Below are 23,638 nucleotides of genomic sequence, written 5' to 3' on the forward strand. Positions count from 1 at the left end.
TTCACACCGTGATAACCAATATATAGGAGACCCATCTATCTATAGATCATCAAGAGCTGGAAGGGAATAGCTTTATTTTATTTTGAATGTTAATGTGCTGGAATTATAACCTATTTTCTGTTTTTTGGGTTTTTTTTTTTTTTTTTTTTTTTTTTTTTACTGTCACATTGTTGCATAAATAAAAGGCAAAGAGAAGGGTAATGTATAAACTCAGCATATGTTCTGCAACATTTTCTATTCTATGTCCACAAATCTGAACAGGAGAACTGAGACAGAATCAGACCTAAGTCCTTCAAAGAAAGGTCTTTAGATCCCAGAGACACAGTTAAGGTCGCCTTACACTATTGAGACAAAATATAGGTCACTTGGGGAACATTTCTTCTAACATGAGAGCTGACATAAGAAGCATTTTTAGATAGTGAATTTTAACTAATTTGAAAATAAATTTACCAGGACATCACTTATTCAGAAGCAACAGTCCTACTCAAAATCTCACCATAGTAAAAAAAAAATTCCACATTCCACAAAGGAATTCAAGCTAAGCAACCACCCCTGAATTGAAAGGTCACGATGCCAAATCCATCTATTTAAAATACTGTTTATTTGTGATTTAACATTAATTAGCATTACATCTAAGAGCAATATCAGATAACATTTATACATTTTCCACAGGACACAGAGGTTCATTGGCTCATTCTTTATGCCAAAGCAAGTAAATAGAGGCATTAGCAAAAGGTGCAAATAGTTCACTGTTGCGTTTAAAAAATATTTATGCACATTGCATTCATTTAAGATATATATATATTTAAAAAGTTATGGAAAAGCATAGTTCACAGGTTACTGTTTCTACATACGTTGTAATACAACATAAATGATGTAGAACATAAAAAAAAAAATCCTCAAATACAGAAGTAAGCAACTGAAAGTTTCTGCTAAGAGATTAAAACACTGATTCCAGTAGTTAGTGAGATCCAGAATGAAATTTCCAGGCTCCGTTTCAGCTTTGCATCATCGTACACATACAGCCAAACAGAACCAGCTCCAGAACGCACTGTAATGTGTAATGTGATTTTGACACGCCAACTCATCCTCCAGAAACACTTTGGATTATTTTCACCCACTGACCATTTCGGATCATCGATTTTACATTGATTTGTGACATCACTTCGGTGAAGGGGAGAAAACTATATTAGGTCTAGGTTTAAATTTGTATTTACATTAGAAAGAAAGTTAACTGAAATAAGGTGAGAAAATTTTGTAAAAATCAAGAAGTGGTAGGTTTTCTCGTTGGGGGATTAGACCCACTGATTTCTTCTAGTGCTGCTTCTAAAGAGACAGAAGTTAAAAGGAAACCAAGAAATACGATGATTTTGGCAGAGAAGCAGAATTTTAGAAATCTGGGACATGTTCCAAATAAACCTATGCTTCAAATCCTATCGTGACTATGGGTCTTCATCAAACTAGAATTCTTGGCATGACACCGCTTTTGTTCCCTTCATTTTTCACTTTCTCTCTTCCTTTTCATTTGTTTCCCTCATGAGACCATCTTCATTCATTAGCAATACTAAGAGAAAAATACATTATAAGGTTCAAATGTGAATCTAGTTATACCTTGAAATGCTTTAATCTCCTTTAGATACCAAGTGCCTGGATTCTTGAATTAGATTTAAGCATACTTAGTACCAAGCAGCTTCAAATATGCTCTACTGTTATATGATTGGCTAATATGCTTATGATGCTTTTATATTGAATGGTATACAAACATCTCAACATACAAAAATCGTTTTTGCCAGAGTTAAACTAAATAACCCATGTACGTGTACAAAATCCCCTTTGTTGAAAAATAAGGGGCTTTCTCAACTAATAAAAAAGGAAGTTTTCAAAAATTATAGTTTACTAAAATGATTTCTCTTTTTTGGCAAAGAAAGTTACTTCAGGTGAGGAAGTTTTATACTATGAATAAAATTCCAGATGAATCTTTTCTTAAATTTTTTTTTAAAAAAATTCTGTGCCAGTGTATACTAATGCTATAGATTCTTAGAAGCTTTTAAAGCGTTCTGTTAATGCCCACTGAAACAATGGGAACCCAAAAGGTACAGTCAATAATCGTGGTAAAAAATTATAATCTGATTACCCAGTGAAGCAGGTGTCGAGAAATAAAAATTCTCTCACTTGTGCACTGGTATTTCGTTTCCAACAGATATTATGGAGAAGGCCTGAAGTAATTCAGACAGATATCTGTTTGTGGTGAATTATAGTAATACTTCATGAGGGCAGAGCTAACTAAAACTAGCAATTATTCAAAAATTCAAAACCTTTTTTGGACATACAAAATGAGAGATGAATTTGAAGTTCTTTTCATAATATGTTTTTCTTTTAGTAAAATCCCTTTCCAGTTCTTAAAGTCCAGTTTGCTACATACCCCCAGTCTTCTCTACCACTGCATATTAATCATCAACTTAAGTGTGGTATTTAAATGTGCAATGTCACATTGTAATAATAATAATTATAAAAAGAGTTAAGTTAGGCTTCAACTTTCTCCTTTTTTTTGTTCTTTTTCAGAAAAGAAGGAGTACGGAATTTCTTCTTTTTCTTGGATGGCGATTTTGAAGGGGAGCCTTCAGGTGACAGGACTTCTTCAATTTTTTCTGGAGACTTAATGGTAATCTCGATGTTCTCTATGGTCGTGCTCGTGGTTAATCTACTCACTCGCTTCGCAAGCTCATCTTCAACATCATGCATATCATCCTTGCCATTCACCACCATGACGGGCACCTCCATGGAGATGAAGCTCTTGGAAAATAGCTCATGGTTTTCTACAAAAGGGGAGGGTTGGGTTGTTGTTGTTGTTTTTGGTTATTTTACATAGTTAACACCTTGGCTTTATTTTACAAAACTGAACTGATTTATGTAGCAACGTACTAAGGCATTACTTAAGTTTCAGTAAAGACAAATCATTACCTTAACATACTATGGATCTACTAGCATGAAGCTAGATTTTCTTAACTAGTATAAAGGGGAAGGGGTCAAAGTTGTTAGACCAAAGCATGAAGGCTAGATAATAAGTCTGGTTTGATGATCTGACAGTTGCATTGTAAATCAAGTCAGTATAAACAAGGAAGACAACATGTATTTTTCTTGAATTTGGCAATCAAAACTGGAAAGATTTCATGCTCCTGATTGGAAGATGTAGGACACACCACTTTTAATTTCACAAATTCTTAAGAACTACCAGTTGCCAAAATCCAGATTAAGGTAAGTCAACACAAACACTGAACAACACTAGCACACCACTTGGTGAAAAAATATATAAAATTATTGGGAGCTTTAGGTAAAATCCATGGCAAACTCATTGCAATCGGGTGTTCAATTTCCTTATGTGAAGACAAACGACAGAGGACAAACTCTTAAGACTAACTCAGTGAACGCTATGGGAAGTTACAGTGAATACCTTCTAATTTTTCAGGGATATTTTGCGGTGACTGAGTTTGAGACTGAATTTGTGAAACAGATGAAGCGTCATCTGAGAGTAATTCCTGCTCAGCATCTGTTGGACGAGAGTTTAGTTAAAAGCCATGCAAAACAAAGAAGCATAAGGTTTCGGGAAGGTTAGTGCATACGTCAAACGCCTGCAGACACATGATAAACTCTTCAGCAGTGAGCTAAGTATACTAACGGCTACCCCACGGATCGATAACTGCGCATTAAGAGGAGGTGAATGTGCGAACACTTCTGACTCCGCTAACAGTAACTTTACATACGTGCTTGGTAAGGAAGCATGGCTACGGACAGCCCAGGCAAATAATACGTAAGCATTTAGCTTTTGCTAGAGTGTTAGAAAACCAAAATATATTGAGCAGCCGGGTGAAAAGAATTAGGACGCCTCACCAATGATGCTGCGTTCATGAGGCAGAATGCCTCCAAATTTTCAAACAATATCCAATTAGTGATTTCTGTCAGAGCAGTATTAGTGAGCTAATTCAGAAAGCCATAATGAATGTGGAAGAAACTATTTATAAAAAAAAAAAAAAAAATAGAAGCTGATGGTTCTAGAGTGCAATATTTGTTACCTGGCATCTTTAGGCTTTCAAAAAATAAGAGATTAAAGAGGGACATTTTACAAAATAGAAAAATAGAGAAAGTCTCTAACCTTAGGTTAAACAAATCCAATAATATCACTTAGAATATTTAATGTCGTCAGGATGACTCCCTTTTGTGACAAAGGCACTAACACACTGATAAAAACTGTTCCCGGGATGATCCAGATGTCAATTCTTTCCACATGATAGCTAATGTGGACAAACATTTTTAACCATTGGTTCTGTTCTGCTTTGGGAAAAAATTTCAACTGTATGTTGTAGATGCTCTAAAGCAGAGGCTCTTACCCTCTTGTGGGGTCACAGATTTCTTGTCCCTTACCCTGAATGCCCTCTTTCCCCAAATTAAGCACTCATTTTTCAGATGGTTCATGAACTGTCTGGAGCTTATCCAAAGATGCAAAATCAAGAACCCCTGCTATAAAGAATTTCTTATTCTTGAGAAAAAGGGAGTTAGTATTTAATTAGCTGGGGTTTCATTAACAATTTTTAAACAGAATCCTTACTTAGGGTTCTGAAGTCAGAAAAACTCAACCTCACTACAGTGCCCATGTACTTAATTAAAGAAAGTCACATCAAAATTCTGGCAGTTTTCTTTATATTTTGATCTCAAGATTATATACTGGCACCTTGCGGCACCCAAAAAGTATAAAAGCCACATAATATACGTACTCTGTCATGTTTAAATCTATTACTGTATCTGTATTTATTTTAGTAAAGTAATACTTTACTTATCTGTGGATTTCATTTTACTATGGAAGTTTTTGCTAGTGATCAGATTGCTTTCTGAGAAACACTTTTCTCTACATGGTGACATACGTGAACTACAGTGGCTCTTCGCATTTTAGCTCCACCTACACTCAGTAAGGTCTGGGAGAGATGACAGGGGACCATCGATTGTCAAAGGAACATTTTAAAAAAACAACAACACTGACTGCCTTCTATCATCCAACTCAAGGTGTTCTGCCGTTGGTAGCATGGTTATCAGGCTTAATCTAAAAATGAACGAACCTTCCAGGCCTTGCTGTTTACGCTCGATTGTCTTCTTATACTCTTCCAGCTCGCCTTCTGTGAGATGACTGAAGGGGTTGGGAGGAGCTGGTGGAGCCTGATCGTCATCTTCAAACTGCATGGTCTTGCAAAGAAAAACATCGACAGATCGGAAGCTTATTCTTCAGAACTGGTTAAGAGGGCACAAAACAGAGCTGAGGGCTCCCAGGATGATAGTGGGAGACAGGCTGGAGACTGAAGAATTCTCCAGATAAATTAAACGGCCTCAGATAAAAGAACTACAGATATTGACATTTGGGGACTCCCCAGAGAGACAACCAACCCATCAGCCTACAGTGAAGCTCACCGATTGCCAAGCTCTGCCCACACCCGGAGCATCGGCCTGACTTTTCAGTGTCCCATTCTTAAATATAAACAGACTACCACGTATTACCTGAGGAAAGCTTCCACCATGGAAGTGAGAGACCAGAACAAGAGAGAACTCAGAAGAAACAAGGACAATAAATGCAGCTGAAGAAAATTTAAAATCGATTCCCTCAGAGCAATAAGAGAAAATACTGTATCCATGAAAGACTAGGATGTTATTTAAAAAACAAACATTCAGGGAATAAGAAGTCTTAAACAATTTTTAAAAATATATCAAAATAGAAAATTAAATAGAAGCATTAGAAAATAAAGTCGAACAAATCTCCCAGAAAGTAGGATAAAAAGACAAAGAAATGGAAAGTGAGAAACAGCATACCCTGACAGAAAAAGAAATTGGGAGGGAAAAAATTATTGAAGAAATACATTTAAAAAATGCCCAGAGGGGCATGTGGGTGGCTTAGTCGGTTAAGCGTCCGACTCTTGGTTTCGGCTCAGGTCATGATCTCATGGTCTGTGAGTTCAAGCCCCAGTCGGGGCTGACAGTGAGAAGCTTGCTTGGGATTCTCTCTCTGCCCCTCCCCTGCTCCCTCTGTCTCTCTAAAATAAATGAATGAATGAGTGAACGAATGAATAAATAAATAAATAAAAATTTTAAAAAAATGCCCAGAACTGAAGAATAGGACTTGGCAGATTGAAAAGGGTTACTAAATGCAGAGAAATACAAAGAAAGACTAAAAGAAACCTACTACAGGGGCTCCTGGGTGGCTAGGTCGGTTAAGTGCCTGACTTCAGCCCAAGTCATGATCTCACGGTTCATGAGTTCGAGCCCTGTGCTGACAGCTCAGAGCCTGAAGCCTGCTTCAGATTTTGTGTCTCCCTCTATCTCTGCCCCTCTCCTGCTTACACTCTGTCTCTCTCTCTCAAAAAATAAATAAAAATTTAAAAAATTAAAAAAAAAGAAACCTACTACAAAGCACAGCATTATAAAATTTCAGAACAGCAGGAATGCAGAAAAGGTGTAAAAGAATAAAAAAGAGCCCTATACAAAGTTACATGAATCGGAATGCTCTCTTCCTTCTCATCAGTAACAGGGGACAACAGAGTGATGTTTTCCATATTTGTGAGGTAAATGATTTCTAAACTAGAATTCTATGTCTATTATTTAAACATTTCAAGGTAGAATACAGGATTTCAGGCTGTTACCTCCTATGTGTCCTTTCTCAGAAAGCTATTAGAGGATATGCTCAATGATAGAGGGGGAAATCAAGAAACTGGAAGACTCAAGGCAGGAAACAGGAGATAGTACAGAGGCAACAGGCAGAGGAATCCCCAGGATGAGCCTGTGCAGCTGGCCTGAAAGCCACCAGTCCAGATCTGGGCTGGAATGACAGAGCAATGAGAGATTAGCTGTTACCCTTGAACCTTTGTAAAGTAATATTAAGAAGGACTTTATAGTTCTTCCCAAACTTTTAAGCCAATGTACCCAAAACACTAAGCCAATGAAAAACGGAGGCAATTATTAACTCTAGGGGGAGAAAAGTGGTATAAGAAAGGAAATGTAATCATGGGATACTACCTGGCTGAGCAGTAAACATTTAATAATATACACACCGAAAGCTGGTTTAACAAAGAAATTGTAATACAATCTTTCCCCAACATTTTCTCATCTCTGAAATCTGAACTCATCCAATAATTGATGGCTTCCTACAATTATAATTGTCAGGGTTTTTTCTCTCTTAGGGATCTACAAAATAATGGTACTTCTTGGGAGTTGATGACATAGACTCAAAGTCAGTTGAGGTCTAAAATTGACAGGCGAAGAAAAAGCAGAACAAAGAAGCTCTTCAGAAACATGACGGTAAATGCTAGAAGAAAGTCCTTGCCCCTGGAAATTGGGAGCTGACGTGACATTTTAAGCGTTGCAATTACTTGACTCTTTAACTTGTGCTTATATTAACATTAGTAAAAATAAATACTCATATTTAAAAAGCAAAGAAATTAGTGTGGCAGATCAAAACCCAAGAGCATGTGGCTTCATGGACTTACAGAAGGGGGCTTGTCCACAACAATTCCAGCAAGCAACTGCGACTGTGGTCCAGCTGTTTTCAAGTCATACCGGTTTTGTTCTCGAATCTGAATCAAAACACAGTAACGAGTTCTTGGGGGCAACTATGCAGACAGATGATTTTTACTCTTTTACTCTCTTTTCCCACAGGCTTGCTCTTTGACCACCCAGAGCCTCTTTCTTCCTGCCTCCACAAAGCCCTCTCCTACCATCCCAACAACTCACATTCATCTCCTCCACTCTTCCTAATGTATGATTTCCTATTGTCTTACGTGGTTGGAGAATTACCTTTTCCACTAACACTAGGGCTCACTTTCACTAATATAGCAGCAGTATGTTTACTACCTCTTCCCCATGGAGCCCGCTTGCCAGTGACTAGCACAGAGCTGGAGGCGTTCAATACAGGCTAACATTATACTGAGTTTCAGGGCGTCTGGTGGCTCAGCTGGTTCAGCGTCTGACTCTTAATTTCAGCTCAGGTCATGATCTTGCGGTTTTATGAGACTGAGCCCCACGTTGAGCTCTGTGCTGACAGTGTGGCGCCTGCTTGGGATTCTCTACCTCCCCCCTCTTTGCCTCTCCCTCACTTGCACATGCACGTTTTCCCTCTCTCAAAATAAATGCACTCATAAAAAAATTACACTGCATTTCAAATTCTTCTGTATTCATACCCCCCAAGCTTGGTATTAATCAGATCTAATCACATAAAACAGTATAAAAATGACTCCCTTGGCCACAGATGACTACATCTTACCTTATTTCTCTTTTCTAGTACCTCATTCGGGTTTGTGTTTAAAGGAACAAATTGATTTGGATCTTCAATTTTGATAGGTGTTCCACTACTAACTTTAGAAGAGTCCTCTGCTCTCAACCACTAAAAAATAAAAAATTTTCTAGAATGAGGCTTTCTGTTAAGGAAATATGGTAGGTTTTTGGTAACTGTTTATTGACTCAAGGAGAGGGAGCACACACTGCCAATATGTTAAAGAATTTCACTAAGCAGTATTTAGTGGTCAATTACTGTATGTCTCATACTAGTTAGAAAAAGGCTCATGATCAGCACTCACTTAAAAGATGTGATTACTATTTGCATGAATACTCACCTAGATGGCTATTTAAGTTTTCTTAATCTCTTAATCAGAGTCTGATCTCTTATTAACTCACGTTTAGAGCTGTTGCCTGCACTGAAGTTTCATCAGCTGATGATGGCTAAGTCACCAAAAAGGACTCAAGGAATCTCTTCAGATTTAGTTTTCCAGACTTCATTTTTCTATTTTTGGCTGCCAGGAAAGGCCAATCCCCTGACCAGCATTTTACACAGAGGGTAATCTGGTAGTAATCCATAACAGAACTACAGGCATGGAAAAGCCTTATATAATTTTTCTCCTTTATCCCTTATTATATCCTTTAAAGAAGACGAATATTCATCAAGATCAATCATGGCTGGCCATCAGTCTCCACCAATAAAATCAATTCTGGGAAACTTAGGAGTTCAATTATGTTCTTTTACTAGGAGATAAGAAATCTTATAAACTAGGGAAAAACACTTTGATGTCTAGGCACTTCCACAGTGAATGTTACTGATTTATATGAGAAGATGAACCGATTTTGAGTATCTACAGAATATTTGGTGATCAGCACTCTAAAACTAAACCAAATCTGAAGCAAAATGTTGAAAAATACAAGACAATCCATTTCTCACTCTTCAAGATTTTGCCTAAGCATAACTGTGCAGTAATTCATGAAACTCTGGAACCATCACGTGTTGATAACTTTTATGGTTCTGATTCACTGGTACAATATAAACTGCAAAGCAGTACCAAGTAGTGGATTAAGAACTGGGCTCCAGAGTCACTGTATGCATTCAAATCTTGCCTTTACTATTCATAAATGATTAGTTAATCCCTCTGTGCCTCAGTTTTCACATCTGTGAAACGGGAGAAAAACCACATCCTCTCCATGTTAAGAGTATTAAATGAGATAATTCATTTAAGTCAGAGAAAACAAAGTATCTTGTACAAAGTTTATACCTGATAAATGACAGGTTAGTATTGTTATATTCAGCTTTCCCAACATTTTTAACATAGAACATTCAATTCATATAAGTAACTAGGCAAAATATTTAGTAGAGGCAAACCACATAAAATAGCAACATACTGTGATTTTGGTCCTGGGACTGGTTTCCCCATTCCGAGACTCCTCAGGCACATTCACTTTCATGTAAGTATTTGGTGAGTTCAGCCATCTTGTTTTTTCACGCTGCTGTCTCTGTGCCATGTATTTGAGAGGAGAGAGTGGCACTGTGTCATCCTCGAAGGAAAAAGCGGTCACAGTTGCTGGGATTTCCACATCACTCTTGTGCCTAGGCTTCTCTCGAATGAGAGGATGCCTATAAGCATAGCCTGTTCTATACCCCTAAGGGAGCAAAAAAACCACATTTGAAATGATCAAACATGCACCAAACACAGCATTTGGACTCTTAATTCTTTAAACAAGTGATCAGAAAGACTCCTTTGTTGAAAAACAAAGACGAAAATATCTGTCAAACCTCAGGTAACCTCCATTTATAACACTAGGGTTGAAATTAAGCAAATTTCAAGATCTGGTGAAAACAGATTCCAGCTGACAATGTGATTTCCACTCACACAACTGTTCCTGACAAAGGTAATTTCAAAACTGCTGACCAGAAAATTTTCCTAGCTATTTTCCAGCTTTCTGGAAGCCAAATCTCAGTGCTCATTTAAATCTTTGTTCCTCAGTCTCAAGGCAATCTTCTTCTGACCCTTAGTGGAAGAGGGTAAAATCTAAAGTAAGATGACACTTAAATAAATAAATGTAAACAAAAAAACAAAAAGAAAGAAAGAAAAAAAAAGGGGCGCCTGGGTGGCTCAGTCGGTTAAGCGTCCGACTTCAGCTCAGGTCACGATTTCGCAGCTCGTGAGTTGGAGCCCCGCATCAGGCTTTGTGCTGACAGCTCGGAGCCTGGAGCCTGGAGCCTGCTTCGGATTCTGTGTCTCCCTCTCTCTCTGCCCCTCCCCCACTTGTGCCCTGTCTCACTCTATCAAAAATAAATGTAAGGGGCGCCTGGGTGGCGCAGTCGGTTAAGCGTCCGACTTCAGCCAGGTCACGATCTCGCGGTCCGTGAGTTCGAGCCCCGCGTCGGGCTCTGGGCTGATGGCCCAGAGCCTGGAGCCTGTTTCCGATTCTGTGTCTCCCTCTCTCTGCCCCTCCCCCGTTCATGCTCTGTCTGTCTCTCTCTGTCCCAAAAATAAATAAAAAACGTTGAAAAAAAAAAAAAAAAGAAAAAAAAAAAAAAAAGAAGAAAAAAAAAAATAAATGTAAAAAATAAAATAAATAAAGATGACATTTGCATGTTTCACTGTTTGATTCTTAAAAATGTGGTAAAATTACACTGGAATGCCTCCCCAAGGTCCAACTCAGCTCCCAGAGGTATAAGCATGTTCCCAGACCAAAGGGAGATGGAAGCGTTTGCTCTTGAATCTGCAGACATGAAATCCAAGTTTACGTTCAATTTTTCACCTACCAAATTATCCAGAGTCCTCATCAGCCCTTCAAACTCAATCTCGCCAACCTTCCATTTTTGATGGGAGCCCATATTCACTCCTCCTCCTCCGGCTGTTGCCATAGCATGAGTGAAAGATTTATACTTCTGAAGATCCAGCACAAGCAGATTGTCTACTCCACCTGCCCCTGCTAATGCCGGCACCTGTAATCGATGGCAAAATATAGAGGCACAAGATTGTAAAAGATTATAATGAATATTTTACCTTTAAAAAGGCAGGATTTCAATTCAGCAAATACCTATAACTTGTCCAGGCTCCTAACAACAGGAATAAGGCAATACACTTGTAAAAATGGGCAGCTGAAGTATCTTTTCCATTGATCTGAAAAAGATACCTTCCAGGATTCTGATCCTCCCTGATGGAAAACACATTTAGAGCCATTCCTTTTAACATATTTCAAGAAACTGAATTCTCTTGCCAAATTTTAAAGTTATCTTGCAGTTTTCCCTTGGCTATCCTTTTTTTTTTTTTTTTTTTTTTTTTGCTGAAAGTTATAATTTTAAAGGAATATAGACACTACACTGTGAAGTTAAGGATATTTAGGCAGAAGCAGCTCATTATCTTAATTTCATCAAGCTTTTCACAGCTTCGTTTAAGAAGGGACTGCTAGAGCAACAAAAAAAAAAGTTGGTTGTTAGACATTAAAACTGACAGAAAAGATTTTTCCCCTTTATTGTGGCCCTCTAATAAATTAAGATTATTACCATTTGCTTCAAGAGAATCTTCTTGAAGAGGGAAATTAGGTCTGTTAAAAATACATTCAGCTTCTCTGAGGAAAAAAGTAGTTAATAAATAGCCAACCTATTATAATAAGGTTGAGGCTGTGAAATTGTTGGAAACTGCAGGCGTTCATAAAACTTCTGGCCCTGCTCCTTGCGCTTTTTATAAAAGTGGCTACATCTGATCTTTGATGACGGACGGTTGCCTCTGTTTCTAATTAGTGTGACCACAACCACTACAGGGTAAAAACAGAGACAATTACAATTAAGCAGGATTATGGGGAAAACGATGTTTATGAGGCTCTCAGATTTGTGTGTGTGCGTCTGTATGTGAATTTTAATTTTTTCCTCTTTTCAATTCAAGAGATAGCTGAGTTGACCCTTTTTATTCAAGTAAAGCAGATCTCTTAAAAGACAAAGCAAAAAGCCACCAACCAATAGGACTTTGAAAACAAATAACACAAAACCCAGTACAACAAGCAAATCGCAAACAATAAAAAACAAGTGTGTGGGGGGATAATTTTTCCTACCTGAATCTCACAGGCTATCTGCACATTAAATATATAATGAAAAGCCTCCTCAATCGTTTCTCCAAGGGCTACCACACCATGATTTCTGAGTACCAGCACCTAAAATAGAATCACAAAGCAATCACTTTAAAATAACTGGCATAGCTCACACTGTTTTTCATCAACAGCAACAGCAACAAAAATAGCTCCTTCGATAGGAACTCTACTGCATACCTTACAACTTGGCCCCAGAACTTTCTGTAGTTGAATTCTCTCCTCCTGTTCATCAAGTGACCCTTGGTAGTCATAATAGGCGACGTCTCCCAGGAAGAGGGACTCTTGAGAAATTGGAAGGATCCCACACTTCATGGAGGATACCTATTTGATTGGGCCCATGTTAAAAGAACATATTTAGTTACTAGTTACACTCTCCTAAGAACCGGATTCTTTAGTCAGCTCAGGAAGCACTGGCCTAATTCACTGAGTCCACCATTCCAACCCCTCTCTCACTTTAGCTCTTCACTTCTTCCAGAAAGAAAAAACAACAACAAAAAAAAAGGACTTAGGGGATAGAACTCAGTTTAAACGTTGTGCCAAATATTATGAAAGAAACTCTACTCCAAAGAGCTCAGCACCCAATTATTAGCTGATTACTGAAAAATGCAAATGCTATCTCTCTAGTTGTTTCCTACGATGTCAGCATTTGGTCCAAAGGAAATTTTGCTTTCTGGGTATGCAGAGGATTAATATTTTCAGTATACTACACTTCCCAGAGTCATTGCTGGTTTTAGCCTTCAACAACTTACAGCTGCTGTTGCCAGGGTATGGATGTGTATCACACACTTAACATCAGGACGTGTTGAATAGATCGCAGCATGGGGACTGAAGCCTGTGTGGTCAATTTTCAGGTTAGTACTTCCCTGATCAACCACTTCTCCTATGATATTGACTTTCACCTGGAAAAAATCAGAGAGACATATTTAATTGGTACACATGTATCAAAGTTTGCCTGTGATCCACAAACCAAACCAGGGGAGGGGGCCAACTTTTTTTTGTCAAAGGCCAAATAGTCAATATTTTAGACTTTGTGGGCCCCTGATGCAACTACCCAACTCTGCCACTTTATGTAGAGCCACTCAGAACTGTAGAAGAATGGGTGTGGCTTTGTTCCCATAAAACTTTATTTATAAAAACAGGCAGTCGGAAACAAAATTTCGATTTAGTAAGAAGCAGTTTCCAAAAAACCAAGTAACTTAAACTCTTCACTAAAGGTCTGAACAAGTCCAGTGTTTACTGAATTGGCTGGAAAATTTCCACTTGCTGACACTGTAGCACCCAGAACCAATGGAGTTCCTGTCATCCCAGAGGCCAATGACAGTGCCTAGGAGTACAATCATGGAAAAATAAAATGCCACACAGTCAGCCAGCCCCTCTGCTCACACCAACTGAACTTTATTGAAATCTATTTATAAAATACACATAGACTTTGTGTTTTTTAAAAGTTCCAGAGTGTACAGGGTGGAAAAAAAGTCAAAGGATTCCCTCCAAAACATGGATAGTTCACTGATAAGACCAACTTATTTATGAGTCTCTTCAACCACCTTGTTTTTCTTGACCCTGAAAGCTTTTCTTAAAAATCAACCTAAGTTGGGGTGCCTGGGTGGCTGGCTCAGTTAAGCGTCCGACTTCAGCTCAAGTCATGATCTCACGGTTCGTAAATTCGAGCCCCACTTTGGGCTCTGTGCTGACAGCTCAGAGCCTGGAGCCTGCTTCGGATTCTGTGTCTCCCTCTCTCTCTGCTGCTCCCCCACTCAGGCTCTGTCTCTCTTTCAAAAACAAATAAAGGCTAAAAAATTTTTTTTTTTAAAAATCAACACAACTTTCCAAACTCTTTCCTGTTCACTAAGCAAATGTTTTTTCCATCCATACCTTTTCTTGTTCTGTCCCATACTAAAAGCTGAAAACCGTTAGAAAAGCACAAAGAAGCACAGAAAAAGTAACACAGGAATGAAAATTATACCAAATTGGAGGCTGTGGCTTCAGAAAAAGACAGGCCTCTAGGAATTATTATTATGTGGTCTTGCTCCTTACTTATTCTTACCTGGGAGAAAGAAAAACAAACAAACAAACAATAGGCAATTACTACGAGGTCGTTCATATTTTGCAGTGTAAACACGACTAGAAATATATTTGTAGTGAATAACTGTAAGAGATCTGGGAGGGTGGGGAAAGCAACAAAGTAGAAATTCAAGGTATGCAATGGGAAACTTTCAATGAAAAGTTTTCTTCCCTCAATACTCAAGCACTTGCTAAAAATTTCTGCCATTAGTTTCTCATTTACTGGACTTCCGTAAAGCTTTATCCCGGGAGCTCTAAGGTTGCTTAGGGTCAGCTACATTCATGAGAAAATATTAACTGAATGTGGTAATGACTATAATCTTGATTTACAACATGGAAATGAAGGGGAAAGGGGCAAAGGAAAGAGAAGTCTTCCTGGGAAGGCAGGAAGGAAGTGGAGACGGAAGGGGAAACATAGGAGAGGCTGCAGGGGGTGGGGGTGTGGGGTGGGGAAGAACTCTGGGAAGACAGCACCTAGCACTGGCACCACTTCCATTACAGTCTTTTCATACTTTTTTGCTTCCAAATATTGTCTGGTTTCCACGTGTGACAACATGAAAACACAGATGATAATGAACGGAAAAAATACACTTAAAGAGAATAAAGACCAGAGAGGAAACGTCCCAGGCCTCCTCTACTTTGCCTGCCCCAAGTGCTTTTCAGTGACCCTCATGCTCAGACAGAATTAACAGAGAAAACTGTGCCAGGAGGATTTCTTCTCAGATGGTTTTTGCAACTGGTTTGAACGAAAAGGACAACACAGATGGTAAATGAAAGAGAAAGTGAGGTTAACCACAGCCTCTCCTTTGGAGAGGTTTAAATCAGCATTAGGTTGTAACCCAGCATGCTAGGTTCAGAAAATGAAGACTGATCAGACTTAGGAGTCAAGGGGAGAAGAGTACAGTTGCCTTCTAGTTGGGATTTTTTCAAAAAGGAATTGAAAGCCAAAGAACTCACGGAGATATAGGTGTTTGCCAGGTGTGCCCATCCAAACAAGTCCACGAGTCTATACAGGCTGGCAAGCTTACAGCGAGTAAGTTTCTCTCCCTTCACGTAGGAGGATGTATCTGCCCCAGGGAGGTCATTGATAGGTGTGACCATGCCAAGACCTAAAAGGAGAAGGTGTGGATAGAGACTGCTGTCAAGTCAAGCACTGCTGCACCTGGAAGCAGCCGGAGTCTGGGAGTGTCCCAGCCTTGTAAATTCGGATGTGAAACTTATCAGCCCGCACAATGTTTCATTAGCTTATCTTCCTTTGGAGAAAGGCGCATCAGCAATCTTCTCTGCTGTTTCGTCTAGTACTGTACTTGTGGGGGAGGGACTTGGTAGGGAGTCAGGTTCACACCACTGGGGGGAAATGGTCACGTGATCCCAAAGGTGAAAGTGTTCTTAATCCTGAGGTTATTGCTAACTTTATGATGAAAAGATCCCAACGGAAAGCTACTTTTCTAATAGCCCTTTTGACTTTTAGTCAAACAAAAATTATTTAAAATGGAAAAGAATGCATTCAAACCACAATGTGCCTTCTGCCATGACTATGCAACAAAGCCTAGTTTTGCTTGGGTTTTAATGACCCAATTGCTAACTTTCGATGTGATCAAGTTCCACTTTTTCTTAGTCTTTGTTCTCCTTGACACCATTTACCACGTCTTCCCTACAATTCTTCTACAGGCCTGTGTGGTATCATCTGGATCTCTTGTTCCCCTTTCACCTGCTGCTTCTTTCTCCTTCGACAAGTTCTCTTCCCTTTCTCCCGTCTGTGGCTCCTTCCGGAAGCTCAACCCTCCCCTACACTCCTCTCTCACGTTCCTTTTCCCCATGAAAACGCTACAGACTCAGACACCCTGGTCTTTACCTGTGAGCAGGCCCTCCTGCCCACCCTTCAGCCTGCTGCTTCTAACTGCTTGACACAGTAACAGTCAAGTTAAAAGAGTAGAAAAGTGATTTTATCTCCCTGCTTTTTCCTACCTTCTCACTTCTCCTCAGTCTTCTGATACTGATGGTACTACAATTCCCACAGGATCAACGTAACCTGTCCTGGGCGACCAGACGTAATTCATCACCACGTTCCACCACTCTCTTCTTTATGAGTTCCCTCATTCTCCATCCTTGAGTTCAGGCCTCATCTCACATGTAAGCCTTCTCATTCTTGTCCTTGCCTTTGGCCCCTCTCTTTATAAATCCATTCCACATAAAGTCATCAGATTGAGTTTGTAAAGGAACACGGTTAGCCTCACTACTCCCCTGCTCAAAGTTTTGCAGAAGCCCCAGACCTGAAGGCCTACAAGATATTCATGTAAGTGCATAAACCAGGCCTGGGGCAGCCCGTAGGCCGCTAGAGATAACACAGGCCTGGGATGAAGGGGCAGCTATAACTCCACAATCAGCTGCTACCGTGTGAGAATCTGAGTTCAGGGCTATCAGAAAGGTTCAACTTTAAACTTGGGCCCCAAGTCAATACTGTAATGTGAGATCTACTTGTGAAATGTTGTGAACTAATTCAAAGAAATAGTTTCAATATGTAAGCCATTATGAAACAATATAATTTCTAACAAAATTTCAGAGTCAGCCATTTAATCGATCTCCCGCTTTCCCCGCCAACTTTAACTTCCACTTTCGACAACGTAAATTTTCCAGCCAAACTGGCTGATTTGTACTCCCTGACCTCTGAGCTGTGAGACACAGCTTTCCCGCTGCCATGCCTTTGTACACTGCAGCCAGCAACCTCAGCGGCTCCCCCTTCCTGCTGGGGTATCTAGGACACACACAGGATAGCTCCTCTTGTTATTTTGGTCTTCCTGGACCAGTCTTCCTCTTCTAACTTTCGAAATTTTCTCTTTAGACCCTTTTCTTCTCTGCCTATACCCTCTTGTATGATTTAATCTACACACACGGCCCTGATGAATACTTATCCGTGTCCATCTGCCAAGTCACTCTCTTAGGCTCTAGGAGTGTTTTTCCAACTGCTACAAGGTCTTGGCAACTCTGGGCAACCCTGGCATGCCTGAAGTTGAACTTCTTCCATTTCCCACGCCAAAGAGATCCCCAACTCTGGACATTCCTACTTCTGTCTACTAATAATACCATGAAATTCTCAGTTAATTCTTCACACAGAAACTATACAGGTCTTTCTACATCACCCTTCTGCTTAAATGGCTTTTCAAAATTAGAATAGAATCCAAACTTCCAACCCTGGCTGCAAAGCCCTACATAATTCAGCCTCTCTGCTTGTTTCTGATCTCACTTTGTTCTACTGGTTTCCCCCAAAACCATGTTCCAGACCATAACCTTTAATTTTTGTTCCTTGAAGAGACCACCAAATTCATTCTCCTCTTATTTCCATCTGACACTTGTACTTGTCCCTTCTACTTGGACTGTTTTCTCTCAATCTTCGTACGGTTTGCTCCTTCTTGTCATTCAGATTTCAGTTTCAGTGTCCCCTCCTCAGAGAGATTCTCTCTGATCACCTAATCTAGTCACCTAGCTCCTCCTATCAAATCACCATCTATTAATTATCTGCATAGCACTTATCAACTGACCATTTTCTGTCTCCACAAGGACAGGAATCTTGTCTCTCTTGTTTATCAGTGTTATCTCCTATCTCTAACAGGGTGCTTGGAACATAATAGATACTCAATATTATAGAAAAAGCAAAAAAAACCCCAAACAAACAAACAAACAAGCGCAACCTTTGAATTTTTCTGTTTCTTCTAATAGAATGTTTCTTCCAAGATAGAGGAGTGATTTTGTAACTCATAGTTCTTCTCCCCCACTATCTACACCATCTCCTCACATCAAACTGTTACTAAGTCATCTCTACTCTTCCTTAGTTATGCCTTTCTCGTATCTCTTCCTTTTTGTACTCACACTACTATTTTAGTTCAAGCACGTATACCTCACATTGGGACCCTTTCAAAGATTCTTTAACCAGTATACATGTGCCGACACATGGTCCGCTTTGAGTTCTACAAACATACCTTAACCCAGCATGTTTTCAACATCAGGTCTCAATTGTTATGCCATTCCTCTATTTGGAAAGTACTTGCATTTACTGACTCTTACTTATAAATCTATAACCAAACAAAACCAAACCAAAACCAAAGGCAGGCAGAAATGAAGGAAGAGAAGGAAAACAAAAGAAAAGAAAAAAGAGGAAAAGAAAATCCCTTAATGCTGATATGACGTCTCATCCCTTGACTCGGACCCGAAGCAGTCCCTGACATTACCTTCTGGCACTCTGCACCTGTCCTGGTATTGCAGGGAGTTCTGGACATATCTTGCTGATGTATAAAGTGCTTAGTGTTCAGCTCACCAAACTGGTGCTCTTACTAAAGAGTTGTTAAATGTAAAAATATCTTAACCCCTCTTTTACACCAAATTCTAACCACTCCATCTTATAAAGCCTGGTTAGCTCAGGCCTCTCTTTTTTCAGAGTTTTCTCAGTCCACTTCAACCAATAATCAATCTCAACTCTCAGTTCATAGTATGATGACTTATAAAAGGCCATTAGACAATTTCTTACGAACTGCTTTGTAATGTTTTACAGTTATCTTTCAGTTTTAATTTTTTTTTGCATTCATGGTAGGTCTCCTCAACTAAAATTACGCATTTATGTAGGACAGGGCCCATGTCTTGTAACTATTTTACAACCTCACAAAGTCTAGTAAATGCCCGGTTGATAACAAAAGGTAAGAGAGTTTAACACTATATTACTCTTAAGTATTAGATGTTATAAACTTAAGGACTGAACCAGAGTAGAACATGCTGCTAGAGATGTGCCATGTTCAAAGTAGAGATAAAATTATAATTTTTTAAACTTTTCGAAACTGACGTACTGAGAGGAGGTGAAGTAAAGCCCGAGAAAGAATTGGTCGTGATGTAATCTGCGATCTGCTGTAATGCCAGCAATCCAGTTGGGTTGTGGCCTTTCTTCATCTGTTCTTGGATAAGGCATTCCAGATCTTCCCGAAAGGCCTGTAACACACAAAAATGACCACTGAGCTCATACATCTCACTTGGAGCAGAACAAACCAAACATAACTTTCTCTGTAATCAATCTTTTTCTCATCCCTCTTTTGAATACGGTTTCATGTATACAATTTTGAAACAAATATAAAACATAAAATAATAAAACAGTGGAAGAAGGAGGCAAGAAGCTTGCCTTCAGGGGAGGAAAAAAATCGTTAGAAAGTCTTACTCTCAAAGAAAACGAGCTATCATCTACAATAGACAGATATATATAAAGCAACTCTGTTAACAATATGGAACTAGAGTACCAAGTACAGACTGATGCAAAAAGAGAGCCATTCCTTGCCGAGTGGCCTCATTACCTAGGTTGGGCTAGAGTCCCTATTTGGATGGGGCAAGACTCTGACTACAGACTGACTCACAGAAATCTTCACTAAGACATACTACGTACATCACGGCTTCCATTTTAAGAATTCCGTGGCAATTCCCTTAACTCTATGAAGACTGAAAGCAAACTGATAAGAGCTGAGAACTGTTTACTCCCCTTCTGCAACACTGTGCTAAAGAAAGGACATTTTCCCCCAACTTTGGGTACTATATGTTCCTGTTCTGGAATTCTGCTATATCTCTTGGGGGCATATGTGTATGTGTCAGAAACAGTGTTCATGTCAGTAAAAATTCTGAACATTAAGAGAAATTTTCTGTTCGAATAACCCTTAAGTTGCTAATATGATTCATCATTTGAAACCTCTCTCAATCCTTTACATTACTTGAAATAGCTCATTTTTTATTTCCATAACACCTAACCAATACTTATTTTATTAAATTCATTTGTTTTCTTGCTCAAACCTTTTCCCATTCATTTTAAATACAAAAGCTCTTGCAATGTAAGTCCTCTAAACCTTGCTTTTGGTTACATATGAGACAGAATCTCTGCCAGAAATTAAGTTCAATTTTTAACCACTTCACCTAAGAGGGAGAAGGCAGAAAACTGCTCCGGAATCACAACCTCCAAGAAGAGTCCATACAAACACCTTGGAGATCACTGGAGAAATCTTTTTCAGAAGGGTGAATTTCCTTTCAGTCACCAACAGTAGCCTTCCTTATAAGGCTGAGAATAAGATCTCCTGGAGTCCCTGCTTAGATGTAGACTTGCATCGTGGATGACCGAATGATTCAGATTTTCAGAAAGGACTTCTTAAAAAAAAAAAAAAAAAAAAAAAAAAAAAGGCATAGGAGCCCATGATGGAAGGAGAAATGTGGTTTGAGGCTATGAGGTAGTAAATATTAGGACCAGTCCCGACTCAATGCTTGTGTTGCTTTTAGAGAAACAGTTGAGAGGCATCCATGATCTGAATTGAAAGAGCTGAGTGCGAAAAAATATAATCTTGGGAGTTCAATCATGGGGCACCACGGAACACCCTAAGTGAGCTTAGCACAGGAAGAGGGGGAGGGAGGTCACCTTTTCCTGATGCCCCAGAGTGGCCTGTGCAGACATCTGTGTCAACAGTGAACCTGCATCTCCTGTTGGACAGGGTAAGACTCGTTTTCAACACCACTACCATGTGTGGGCAGGAAGGCACAGGTGGACTGAAGAGACTTTAGCATGACTCACATGTGCACATGAAGACATACGTACACGCCACATCTTGGATATAGAAGTCACTGGTGAACCCTTTTGCACTGTGTAAGCCACTGAGGTTCTTGGGACAACTTAGAGGAGAACAGAAATTCCAAGAGGAAGATACTGTACTTTCTGCTAATACAGCAGGTGAATGTTTAAGAGACTAATTTAAAAACTAGTAGTGACCATATTTGAATTCTGAGTTCATGGAGCAGTTTATACCAGTTAAACATGGCTTTTCTTTTACAAATTTGAGGGCTTTTAAATGTAAATCGTTAGCACAATTATAAAAATTCTAAACATCTGGGGTGCCTGGGTGGCTCAGTTGGTTTGAGTGCCCAACTTCGGCCCAGGTCATGATCTCAGGGTTGAGTTCGAGTCCCACGTTGGACTTGCTGCTGTCAGTGCAGAGCTCACTTCAGATCATCTGTCCCCCTCTCTCTCTGCCCTTCCCCTGCTTGTGCACTCTCAAAAAATAAACATTAAAAAAATTCTAAGCATCTAAATCCATTGACTGTACCTCGCTCATTTAAAAATATGACTTAAACCAGAGACACTATCCTATAAAATATCCTCTACAAAGACACATTACATTGATCAGAAAACTCCATTAATACATTTCTACGACTTAGTGAACATAAAATGGTTGTGAGCTATATATAAGATGGATGGACACTTTCATACAGATGAGTAACATGAGTATTTTACCATATTTAAGGCTGGATGAGAAAGAATCTTTCAGATACACTCATTTATCTTTTATAAACTACAGAAAACTTCTGGACACCTGGCAAAGGGCCAATCTGCTCTTTTGAAACTTTATCTTTCCTTCAAAACCAAATTCTATTTAAACTTTCTTCAGCTGAAAGCAGCTATATCCAATATTCATTCAGTAAAAAAAAACACAAAAAACAAACAAAAAACCTGATGATACCTACTATGTGTATCACTCACATTATTTACATTGCAATAACTTACTGAGAAATGGGAATATTTTATTGAATGCCCCTCCTCATGTTGCTCCAGCAAGAATTTAAGGCAGATTCTAGAGATCAAAATTATTAAAAAAATAAATACAGGTTAGATAAATTAAGCTAAAGAGAAGAAATTAGTATAAGGAGGTTAGTGAGAGCCAGCAATGAGATTAAGATACAAAGTGCATGTTATAAAACTGTAGGCATTTGCTACAGTTGGCCTAAGCCAACATGAATTAATTAAGATAATCTGCTCAGTATGATTTATAATGGCTTTAAGATTAAAAACCAACCAGTTGCTCAAGAGAATCACAACTATTTATGAGCTGATGAGACGTTTCTGCTGAGTGGGATGAAAAAGCTAAATAAGAAAGGTTGAAAAATTTGTCCAAGGCAGTGAATGTTAAAGGCAAGAACTCAGGTCAAATGCTATTTTCACTAGTGAAAATGCTTTTACCACTTCCATACATCCCACAATACGGTGGGCACAATCCTAAAGCTTTGGGATGATCCATGGTATCATAAGGGGATGTGTAAGCCCTTCTAAAATCAATTCAGAGAAAAATATGAATTTAGTTTCCACAAAGTGCAGGAAAATAATTTTCAAAGTAAGTGAAATTGCCCTAACGTTTTTATATAGTTGAAAGAGCTTCAGCGGATAAGAAATCTTCTATTACAAAAGATTTAATGTTTTTGGTCATGAACATTTATAACTCATTTTTAATGTTTCAAATATATTTGGAGTATTATTCAGATAATTACCTCAGTCGTAAGACAGTATAAAAATTAATGATAAAATTTCAGCTGGTTTTAAAAATTTATCTATAAACATGTTAAGCTTTAAAATACTGTATTCAAAGAATAAAAACTTTATTTATCTTTACGATGACAGTTAACCATATTCTGAAATCCAATGTTAATAAAATAACCCTTTATAGTTATTCATTTGAATCTCACAACAAAGTCCTGAGATAGGCAGTGATTTGCTCAAGGCTGCACAGCTAACAAGTAAATGGAGTAAAGGTTGAAATCTGTAACTCTCAGGTGGGCACAGGATCTTTCTGTAATTTTATGGGAGATGGGTTGTATCACTGAAACCAAATACAACTAATAAGGCAGCAGGCATGTTGTGATCAGAAATATAGAGTAAACCTCTTAGGCTAGATTAGGGCATTAGGTTGTACTGAAATAGCAAAAAAATTACATAGCAGCAGATTATGATGGTCCTCAAGTACCAAAATACTTGCCCTCTTACAGCTGGAAATTTTTCCATCAAAGCAGAATGAAAAACTAACTTATACACAGGGCAGCAAGGTCACATGCTTGGCTTCTGAAGTCAGATTAAACCAACAATTCCCTAGAGAAGAGTCAGGGTAAAAGACAAACAACACATGCACAAACCACAGCATAAACCGTGTCTTCCATCTTAGAGATAGAAGAGCAGAGAAGAGGAAATAGTGGGAGTTGTTGCACCTTGAATGCATGAATCCGTGAACATAATAAACCTGACTGCCATCAGGAGGACAGATTCTCTGAGACCTTTAAAACCCAAAATACGGTCTAAAGAATTGTAATTATATAATCTTCAAAGTGTTGCCATAAA

At 38.8% G+C, this 23,638-nt stretch overlaps 1 protein-coding gene across 8 annotated transcripts in view; it reads right to left on the reverse strand.

Annotated features, from left to right (window-relative positions):
- Positions 1-582: 582 nt before the first annotated feature.
- Positions 583-23,638, reverse strand: part of ADD3 (adducin 3) — a 123,562-nt gene continuing 100,506 nt past the window's right edge. For 7 of the 8 annotated variants that reach the window (XM_060641541.3, XM_060641542.3, XM_060641539.3 and 4 more), the window contains 13 exons: positions 19,305-19,443; positions 15,427-15,578; positions 14,372-14,452; positions 13,158-13,307; positions 12,586-12,729; positions 12,373-12,471; positions 11,084-11,266; positions 9,697-9,954; positions 8,294-8,413; positions 7,521-7,607; positions 5,109-5,232; positions 3,452-3,547; positions 583-2,816 (listed from right to left, as the gene is read on the reverse strand). In XM_060641541.3, coding sequence (XP_060497524.1) covers positions 2,524-2,816; positions 3,452-3,547; positions 5,109-5,232; positions 7,521-7,607; positions 8,294-8,413; positions 9,697-9,954; positions 11,084-11,266; positions 12,373-12,471; positions 12,586-12,729; positions 13,158-13,307; positions 14,372-14,452; positions 15,427-15,578; positions 19,305-19,443 — 1,926 coding nt within the window. In that variant the 3' untranslated portion in view covers positions 583-2,523. The remainder of the gene's footprint in view (positions 2,817-3,451; positions 3,548-5,108; positions 5,233-7,520; positions 7,608-8,293; positions 8,414-9,696; positions 9,955-11,083; positions 11,267-12,372; positions 12,472-12,585; positions 12,730-13,157; positions 13,308-14,371; positions 14,453-15,426; positions 15,579-19,304; positions 19,444-23,638) is intronic. The other variant, XM_060641544.3, reaches the window with a different exon arrangement.

The sequence above is a fragment of the Panthera onca genome, chromosome D2 (genome assembly GCF_046562875.1).
Source record: "Panthera onca isolate mPanOnc1 chromosome D2, mPanOnc1 haplotype 2, whole genome shotgun sequence".
In the NCBI taxonomy this organism is placed as follows: domain Eukaryota; kingdom Metazoa; phylum Chordata; class Mammalia; order Carnivora; family Felidae; genus Panthera; species Panthera onca.